The sequence below is a fragment of the Branchiostoma belcheri genome, unplaced genomic scaffold (assembly GCF_001625305.1).
Source record: "Branchiostoma belcheri isolate BF01 breed outbred unplaced genomic scaffold, Haploidv18h27 scaffold104, whole genome shotgun sequence".
NCBI lineage: Eukaryota > Metazoa > Chordata > Leptocardii > Amphioxiformes > Branchiostomatidae > Branchiostoma > Branchiostoma belcheri.
In genome coordinates, this window is record NW_017802425.1 from 245,912 (window position 1) to 255,946 (window position 10,035).

Consider the following 10,035-nt stretch of genomic DNA (forward strand, 5'->3'; position numbering starts at 1 on the left):
CTGGTCAATCATATCCATTCCTGCCATGTCAGAGATATCCATGACTCATTTGTATCTTTGAAGACAATGTTCTTTCATAATCCTGGAAAATACAGTCTAGAAAAACTGCAGGAATACACACAGAACTACAATAATGAAGTGATATAATAAACTGTGTATAAACCGCCATCAACCTAGAAGCAAGTTTAATGTTAATTTTTAAAACTTCATTGGGAAATTACTTTCAGTCTGGTCTGAAGGCTTAGGCCATTAGCCCAGCCTGTTCAACCTGACACACCGACGGGGCTGTTCAACACACCAACGGGGCTGTTCAACCCCGTCGGGGTAACCTTTGAGCCCAGACTTCTCATGAATTATCACACAAACTTGCTAATTACACTGGTGTGAAGATGTGAATTCTCATTAATTCAGTGGTTTTCATGGGGTGTTCATGAGGATAATTGGATGCGGTCTGGGTACGGGGTGGTTTTCCACCCCGACGGGGTAGAGTTTACTCCCGACCGGGGTGGGCTTCTGATCCCGTCGGTGTGGCTTGTACACCGACGGGATTGCAATTTTTAAAGTGAAATATCTTGACAAATATGTATGTTTTGACCATAAAAAAATAACCTGGTACTGAGGATAACATGATCTTTCAAATGGTATGTAAAAATTTACTGTACCTGCAGAAATGGCAAAGTTGAAAATCAGGGATTTCAACATGGCCGTCTGCAAATTTGGAAAGTGACATTCCAAAATTGAAGTGACCAGTGTTTAATGTACAATTATATTGTGGACTTTGTTGGATGATTGACTATATTCTTCCTTTGAACCTCAAAGTGTCCTAGGCTACTCACCGATACATTCTGACCTAAATTCTGATATGCATGATGTATACATGAGTCGATTGTGAATTTTATATAGTATTGTGCAAAACAAGTAACTGTTGAAAAAGTTTGCAATAGCTCCTACATTTTTGTACATACATTAATTCTCACTTTTTGGTTCTTACAGCAAAAAGAACAGTTGCCTCTCCACACAGCAGCAACCAGACCCAGTGGAGCCATAAATGTGGTACAGATGCTTCTGAAGGTGTCTGGGAAGGAGGGACGGCTGGTGCAGGACAAGGTGGGTTTTAAAATTCCAGCGACACCAGTTTTTTACTGATAGTAAGTACAAGTTGCATAGAGGCAGACTCAGCAGTCAAAGGATTGATCCACTTACTCTGGAAAGGACCCTAGTCTCTTTTTATCAGTGTGATGGGATCGTAAATGTGCAGTTTTACGCCCCATCCAAGAGGATGTCCCTAGTCAACAACCCTCACCACAAGTCCACCTTGTTTCTTTGTCTGTTGATCCAGGAAGGAAATATTCCAATTTTCCTGTCTACGGAAGCAGGAAACTTCGCTGTCTGCAAAGAGCTGTTGTCTCAGTACACAGAACAGCAGGTCAACATGCAAAGGAAGGTAAGCAGTGCCACCTAGTGGTGAGAAGGTGTATTACAGAGCAGTGAAATTGATGTTTTTTTTGTACTGTCTGGAGTGGATCTTTTTTTCTAATGGTTATTAAATTCCCCTCCTGTTTGTCCCTGTAGGATAATGGAGACTACCTGCTGCACATGGCCTGCCGCAGGAAGGACCAGGAGCTGGCCAAACTGTTTCTGGACAATGGGGCCAACGTTAATGCACAAAACGTAAGTATTGTGCTGTTGTATGCTATCTTCTGCCTTACCTTGAAAGTAGGATACTGTGCCAGTGATTAAGATCTGTTTTTTGCTGCCCTTTATGTAAACATGCATTTTTAACTTATATTTGATACTAATTATTGCTGTGTCACCATGCAGGAGGAGGGTCACACAGCGCTACACATTGCAGCATTTGAGGGAGATGAGGCGATGATCAAATACCTACAGACAGCAAAGGCTGATGCCAATATCGTGGACAAGGTCAGATACTGAGCAATGTAGTTTTCATCCTTGTTTGTTTTATGTCTAGAATCTGATGCTTCAGTAAACACTAATGGAGGTGGCATATGATGATATCAAACCTCAAGAAAGTAGCAATGCAGGCTTGCAACATTGTTGACCACAACATTCAAGTCAACTTTCTATATATTCCACCCTTCTCCCCAGCTGGACAGATCCCCGCTGCACATCTCTGCAGAGAAAGGCCAGACTAACGTGGTGGAGGTGTTGGTGGACAAATTCAAGGCCTCTGTCTTGGCAAGGACGAAGGTAGGACTTCAGATGTTCAAGCATTTGACACCCTAAGATGGGATTTTATGTTTGAATGTTTAGAAGTCTTTGAATTTGTCCTCAGTTGATAAAACGGGTTAAGGTCATAAAACAGTATAAAAAACACAAAGTTATGTTGTTAATATAATGACTTCAAAACCGCTTCCATTAAATTGCGGGATGCGTCAAAGTTGCTGTCTTTACCTAAACATAATCATTGTTTACAGTAATCCTCTATGTTCTTTGTCTCTTCATAGGATGGCAGCACTCTGATGCACATAGCCTCCCAATGTGGTCACCCTGAGACAGCCCTCACCTTCCTGAAGAAAGGAGTTCCACTTCACATGCCTAACAAGGTAGGAGAATATAACATTAACTTTATTACTGTATAACATTAGTTGCACGGATCAACATCATCTGTTTAAAAAAATTGAGCTCTTTTTCTCTTCTCAGACATCAACATTTCTATTGATTTGCCTTCTTTTTTCCAAAAATGAAAATTGATTAATGAAAACTGTTTTGTTTAGGCTGGTGCAGTGTGCTTACATGCTGCAGCCAAGAGAGGTCACACTGCAGTAGTGAAGGCCCTGCTACAGAAGGGTGCAGTGGTGGATGCAAGGACAAAGGTGAACTGAGAAATTCTGAATTTTTCTGTAGGATTCATAACCATATATTAACTACCAAAAATGTGAATGTCAAGTAATTTTATTTAATGATGATAATATCTTGCGATTGTACAGAATGAGTATAAAAAATCATTTCATGATTTCATAATTCATGATTTGTTTACAGTAGATCTTGCGGCATTTGTTTCAATAATTCAAATAATTGCTCTCACTGATATCTAGCATGCCTTTGTGTATAACCTCATCAACATCATGAATGATCATGGTACATGTCATTTTGCCAGGACAACTACACAGCCCTACACATAGCTGTGCAGTTCTGTAAGCCCATGGTGGTACAGACACTGCTGGGGTTTGGTGCTCAAGTTGGCATCCGAGGAGGAAAGGTGAGTGTGCACACCTCAATGAAATATTGCCATTATAGAGGAATTAGAGCATGTTTGTTAGCATGGCCCACTCTGTTTTATGAGTGTCACAGCAGGGCTTGAAATGGTCTTTTCTGCATACACAATGTACCTACACTGTTCCAGAATCTGGAGACTCCCCTCCACATCGCAGCTCGTGTGAAGGAAGGAGACAAGGTGGCAGAGATGCTTCTCAAGTCTGGGGCGGAGGTCAATGCACCGCAAGAGGTGAGAATGTACACTCAGTCAGTAACATGTGCACATGTTACGTGTACACACAACTTCCTGCTGTTTTCTCTCCCTTTAGGCCACACCAATTTAATTTCTTGGTTAACGGATTTTTCTATTAAAATAATGGAGCGGGCGGGCGAAAAAAAAAATAAATAAAAACAGGCCTAGGCATCCTATTATGGCCCAAAATGGTACGATAGGAGCCATGAAGTCAACACACCAGGCTGGTTCAAAATTTAAACAATGAATTTTGAACTTTTAATGATACCACTGCATTGAAATATGGAATAATTGTAACAACTAGGAAGAAAAGGACTGTTTTCAACTGTTCAGGGCAAAATACATTTGTATGAGCATTTTGCAGTTGATTCTGAATTTTTATTTTTATTTGCAAATCAGAAAAAAATGAAGCGGCGAATCCGTTAACCAAGAAATTAAATTGCTGTGGCCTTACTGTAAGTATTTTGAACATTTGCTGACAATCTATATAAAAAAGTGCTGTACATCATGTACCTGTCCTTGGTGCTGAACTGGTATTTCGCTTGTCCTGGATAGGTCATGCTGATATGTTGTAGTTGGTAATCCTTGCATTCAACAAATTTGGTGCCAAACTTTAATTCAGGAGTCAAACAATATAATTTGCATGTGTATGAGTGAAATATGACAGTCACTATTTTACTTGATCTGAGAGGTACCGGTGAAAACTTGATGTGCTCCGGTATGACTAAAATGTTGATGAGTTAATGAAAAAAACTTAACTGAAGTTTCTATGAAGCATGCTTTACTGTAATTTCCAACACAAGAAATTGGAAAAACCAAGAAAAAAAAAAACTGAAAAAAAAACTTGCCTTGCATCTGTTCCAGGACGGAGAGACAGCCCTGCACATCGCTGCTCGCCATGGTAACATCAAGATGATGCAGGCCCTGATGGAGGACGGAGGGGACCTGATGATGCAGTCAAAGGTGAGCCGGGGACGGGGAGCAAGGAAACTGATCTAAAACTTTAGGTTGGAAGGGCATACATGTAGTAGCCTTTTATACAGTGGCAACACAGGCGGTACTGTGTCACCTGGGTATCTGATCAGAGGACTGGGAAAGTTGTTTTCTATCAAGTGGGAAGTGGCAATAAAGATTAAACTAACAAACTAGCTTAGACTGAAATATTTGACTAATCTGTATAATTTATCGATTAAATTAGCAAACACTTTTTTCAGTATTGTGTCCGGACAAGCATTGTATTAACCATGGAGTATGTATGGACTTTGTAGTGTTACATGCAACTTGTTGCAGAAATTCATTTTAGCGTTCTGATTTTGTGTAGATGGGAGAAAATCCATTGCACATTGCTGTGCGGTACTGCCACTGGGAGTTGGTCAGTGCCATCATCAACTTCCTGGTCAATGAGAAGACTCGGGTGGATGCTGTTATCTGTATCAACACACAAACAAATGTATGTACATGTACATCTACTGTTATCATTCTTGATTTGAAAAAAAAATTATATAATAGATTACTTTTGAGTTAACCTATTTTCAGATGCCATTGGGTAAAAACAATGATCATGTACATGTAATGTTGATAGTATTACCAACTGCCAAAAGTTAGTAGGATGGAAGCATATTCCAGCTTAGGACGAATAAGCGTGAAATAGGCTAGTTCCAGGGCTTCTTGGGAGAGTTTACCACGTTTACCACTTGTTATGCACTGTTGCATTTAAATAAACAAACAAACAAACAAACAAACTGCCAAAAGTTACATTCTGGCATCGTAAAGACTGGTCATTTTAAGGGTAAAATTGTAAAAGTATGACATTTTTCTCAGACCCATACGAATTATACAAAAGTTGTGTATTGGCCAGTTTTGCTACACATATGTAATTTCTACAACGTATGTGCATATAGTTGATATAACTGTGTTGTTACATATTACAGGAAGGTGAAACTCCTGTGCACTATGGAGCAGAGACCACTAAGGACATGTGTCACTTTGAGGGGGAGGATATCCGTATCATGCAGATGTTACTGGAGTATGATGGTGATGTCAATATGGCAACCAAACTGGTATGGCTCTTTTCTTTGTCTTGTCTACATGTAATAGCAAATACAAGTGACAAATGAAACAATCCTTTAAGCTTACTTGTTTTAGGTATTAAATCCTAGTCCTCCTTTAGTAATTAGATTGTACACTTTCTTCATCCCACAGACCCAGGAGACTCCGATGCACTACTGCGCCCGAGCCGGGAATGAAGATGTTCTACAGGAGATGGTCAAGAACATAGGGGCTCACAAGGTGCAACATGCTGTCAACAAACAGGCCAAGGTTTGTCATATACACTAACTTACATGTACACTGTAATGTACAGGAATTATATTGGAGTCTGTGAAACTATAATTGTACAGTTAACATTGAATATATTCAGTCCTTAATGTAGTATCTCATGATTTCTGTTTTCACGTAGCTGGTTTCCTGTGATGGTAAAGGTCAATCTTCTTGTTTTCAGAATGGCTGGTCCCCACTGCTGGTGGCCAGTGAGCAGGGTCACCTGTCTATTGTGAAGATCCTGCTACAGAACCATGCCAGAGTGGATGTCTTTGATGAGGTATGTGTAGAACCAGTCCTGACAGTCTTGCCACTCTGTACCATATCAATGAGACAAATAAAAACCATGTATATGTAATATAAAACATGAATAAATATTTTCATTCTTTTGCATACTCATGATTTCACTTCAAAAGTTTTAAATTCGAATGTAAGTTTAAATCATATTTTGTCTCCAGCATGGAAAAGCGGCCCTCCATCTTGCTGCCGAGAACGGCCATATGGAGGTGTCGGATGTGCTCCTGTGGCACAAGGCCTTCGTCAATGCCAAGTCCAAGATGGGCATCACTCCCCTGCACCTGGCAGCCATGAATGGCTATGTTGAACTGGTCAAACTCCTGATCGAAACACATGGGGCAACCTTAGATGCTCTGACACTGGTAAGGAAGAGTTGTAATCTTCAGGATGCCTGCACAAAATCCTGAATGTACAATGTTATGACTTACGTGCATACATGTAGCACTTCTAAAAAGAGTATTGTGTTCGCATATTTTAGGATGACATCCCATCTGAAGTATTCAACTGTGTGTACTTCAAATGAAAAAAAAAAACATATTTTAGGAATATTTTTTTTATTTCATGGTAATTGTTAATAATTTTGCTTGTTTTCCAGGCCAAGAGAACACCCCTCCACATGGCAGCCCAGAATGGTCAGCTGTCAGTCTGTAAGACTTTGCTGGACATGAAGGCAGACGCCAACTTTGTGGATACGGTAAGCAGCTCGGAGACTGGAATTTGTTAGCAATGTTAGCACTACTGGACTTTAGCAGGTTGCTTGCTTTCATCACCAAAATTAATTGGTCAATTTATGACTATGAGTAATAACCATTTATTGTTACCTAATTTCTAACCAGCATGGACAAACTACCCTTCCATCTGGCAGCAGAGAATGACCACTCTGAAGTTGTGCAGATGTTCTTAAACTACAAGCCAGAGCTGGTCAACATGGCTAATGCAGTATGTCTCAGCCTACAAATCAATATCAAGTTGTGATTTCTTGTGTTAGATTTATGAAAATAGATAACATTATTACACCCAGTATAATAATAATGGCTTTCATCTTAATGATATACATGTAACATTACAATCTAGACTGTATCCTGTAGTTTGCCTAACCTTGCAATTCTGTTGATATTTGGAACTTTCTGTTTCTCCTGTGTAGGAAGGGAACACCTGTGCCCACATTGCTGCCTTCAAGGGTAGTGTGGCTGTGATCAAAGAGCTGCTGAAGTTTGACAGAGTTGGGGTCTGCTCAGCAAGGAACAAGGTACTGTCAGTAAAGTGCCAGGATTCTTTTAATGGTGTAGTTACAAATGCAAGTCAGAGATATAACTTGTATGTAGAATGCAAACTTGAAGGAAAATCCTCTTTATTGAGTTAGTGTGGGAGCCAATAAGAAAGCCGTAAGCCAGTTGTTTTGGCAGTAAGTTATCCTAGGCTACTTATGAAACAAGAAATGTACCTGAGTGTGTGTGTTTCCTTCCATGAGTGGCCATGGAGCTTTCTGCAATTCTTTGAACACATCTCTCTTTGGCAGATCAACGCCTCCACTCCTCTCCACCTGGCAGCTGAAGGTGGGCACAAGGAGGTGGTGAAGACCCTTGCTGACAACGGCGCCTCTGCCACTGATGAGAATGGAGAGGGCATGACCCCCATTCACCTCGCCGCCAAGTCGGACCACACCAACGTGCTGGACTCACTCCGAGGGGCAGCTGACCTCAAGACTCCCAGTACAAAGGTGGGAAAGGAATCAGTATGATTCTGAATTGTTTTTGCAAGCTTTAAAGTACAATTAGCAGTCCATTCTTGTATGTGTGGTTATGCCCTTGGTGCTGAATGTATTATCAACATCAGCAAGATTTTTTGTTCAAAATGACTTGTATAAAATACATATCATGATAGAAATGTATAACCCATTCAGAGGCATTCTTTTAGTGTTTCTCTGACATACATGTATCAGCATGTATGGTGCTAACACAAATAATTGTGTCAGGTAAAACCTGGTAGTTACATCTTTTTGTTTTACCTGTGAATATCCTTGACAATGTACATGTCTTTTTTCCTACAGCATTCTAGATTTACGTAGTACTTGTACTTGCAACCATAAGAAGTTGCTTTAATAATATTGATTATTGCTTTTGATTTTAACTTGCTGTATTGTGTGCTTTGATCCTCAGACTGGAATGACTGCTCTTCATGTGGCGGCCATGTTTGGCCAGGTTGACTTTGTGCGAGAGATGCTCCAGTCAGTCCCGGCAACAGTGAAGAGTGAGCAGCCAATGACAACTGATTCCTCTAAGGAAGTAGAGGTACTGTAAGGGCACTTCTTAGCAATAGCTTCATCTAAGTACAAAAGGCAGGACAATTCATGTTACATTAAGTGTTATATATGTATGTGGTTATGTCCTTGGTGCTGAATGTATCATCATGTCATGTTTCTATTGAAAATGACTTGTATAGAATACATTTACCGCATAGGTAAACATTGTATAACCCATTCTTTCAGTTTTTCTATAACATATCACCCTGGCTCTGATATTTTTTTGATATTGTCTTATAATCCCAATGATTTTACTTGTGAGATGAATGCATACAAGTCAGCGGGGACCCCTAGTGAAGTACTTTGTCATTGCAAGTGAGGTGATGAACTACACACATGTGATTCATGTACAGTAGGATTTCTATTTGCTCCTAGCTGTAACTTTTGTACTTTAGAGTAATGATGACCACCATCTATGTAATATCAACAGTATTTAGTATGTGCCTACATTTTGTACATCTTTAGGGCACTGGACTTAAGTCCCTGCAAAAAGTTGTTAGCTTTAATGTCACATGTTCTCCCTGCAGTATGGGTTTACCCCGCTCCATCTGGCGTCTCAGTCTGGACACGAGGGCCTCGTGAGGGTCCTGCTCAACTACCCTGGCGTCCAGGCTGATGCACAGACAGCTGTACAGGTCAGTCACCTTCTCTAGTCTCCACTTTAAACTAACGCAGGTTCAAACACAGTGAAATGTATCCAAATAGGGAGAATAATTGGCCAGATGAGTTTGGGAAATAAAACCCCAATGGTGGACCCACTTCAGTGTGCAATGTTTTTTTTCCCTCTAAAACTGTGCTCTTTGGTTTGAATGAATGAATGAATGGTTTGGATGAAAGGGCTAAGGTGTGAGAAGTCATTCATGACCAATGTACATGTGATGTATATAGAAAGTTAACTAACAAAAATATTGATCCAGTAGAAGCCTAGCAGACAATGAAAGAAGTAACATTTCTTTTTCTTCTGCATCAGGGTTCAATCCCCCTTCATCTGGCTGCAGCAAATGGCCACACATCTGTGGTTGGCCTGCTGCTGAGTAAGTCCACAACTCAGCTGCACATCAAGGACAAGCGCGGCCGCACGGCCCTGCACCTGGCCGCGGCCAACGGGCACTTGGACATGGTCGCTCTACTGCTGGGTCAAGGGTCAGACATTAATGTGTTTGATAAGGTTAGTCGGGAATCTTATATTTTGGCTTAATTAAAAGCATTTCTACATATGCCTGTATCATCAAGACACAAAAAAAAGTCAGAGGGAAAGGGTTGCTGTAATGAACTATCATCATGCTACAATGTAGTTAACCATTCTTGGATGAAGTTTTACGTTGTCCATCTGTAATCTACATTTAGGTTGTTTTCTTGAATAAAGAATGACAGAACGCTGACAAACTGTGCAATCATGTATCCCATATACATGTACATTTCTTCTGTTTCCTTCAGAATGGATGGACTTCTCTCCACTTTGCAGCCAAGGCAGGGTTTCTGAATGTTGTGAAGCTCTTGGTGGAGAGTGGGGCATCTCCCAAGTTTGAGACTAAGGTAGGTGGTGTGCACATATTCATACAAGCTATCAACTTTCCAATCTGTGCCTTTTAATAGATAATAAGTGAATCATTATATGGTGCATAGATCTATAGCTTGAGGTACC

At 40.4% G+C, this 10,035-nt stretch overlaps 1 protein-coding gene across 1 annotated transcript in view; it reads left to right on the forward strand.

The window, feature by feature from the left end:
- The first annotated feature begins 444 nt into the window (after nucleotides 1-444).
- LOC109475813 (serine/threonine-protein phosphatase 6 regulatory ankyrin repeat subunit C-like) overlaps nucleotides 445-10,035 on the forward strand; it is a 17,262-nt gene continuing 7,671 nt past the window's right edge. Inside the window, 25 exon segments of the mRNA XM_019776589.1 lie at nucleotides 445-534; nucleotides 904-1,107; nucleotides 1,340-1,444; nucleotides 1,573-1,671; nucleotides 1,822-1,923; nucleotides 2,110-2,211; nucleotides 2,469-2,567; nucleotides 2,739-2,837; nucleotides 3,122-3,223; nucleotides 3,368-3,469; nucleotides 4,337-4,435; nucleotides 4,794-4,922; nucleotides 5,404-5,532; nucleotides 5,675-5,791; nucleotides 5,973-6,071; nucleotides 6,250-6,450; nucleotides 6,684-6,782; nucleotides 6,925-6,936; nucleotides 6,938-7,027; nucleotides 7,233-7,337; nucleotides 7,608-7,808; nucleotides 8,248-8,379; nucleotides 8,918-9,025; nucleotides 9,361-9,558; nucleotides 9,828-9,935. Of these exon segments, the coding sequence (XP_019632148.1) occupies nucleotides 445-534; nucleotides 904-1,107; nucleotides 1,340-1,444; nucleotides 1,573-1,671; nucleotides 1,822-1,923; nucleotides 2,110-2,211; nucleotides 2,469-2,567; nucleotides 2,739-2,837; nucleotides 3,122-3,223; nucleotides 3,368-3,469; nucleotides 4,337-4,435; nucleotides 4,794-4,922; nucleotides 5,404-5,532; nucleotides 5,675-5,791; nucleotides 5,973-6,071; nucleotides 6,250-6,450; nucleotides 6,684-6,782; nucleotides 6,925-6,936; nucleotides 6,938-7,027; nucleotides 7,233-7,337; nucleotides 7,608-7,808; nucleotides 8,248-8,379; nucleotides 8,918-9,025; nucleotides 9,361-9,558; nucleotides 9,828-9,935 (2,931 nt within the window).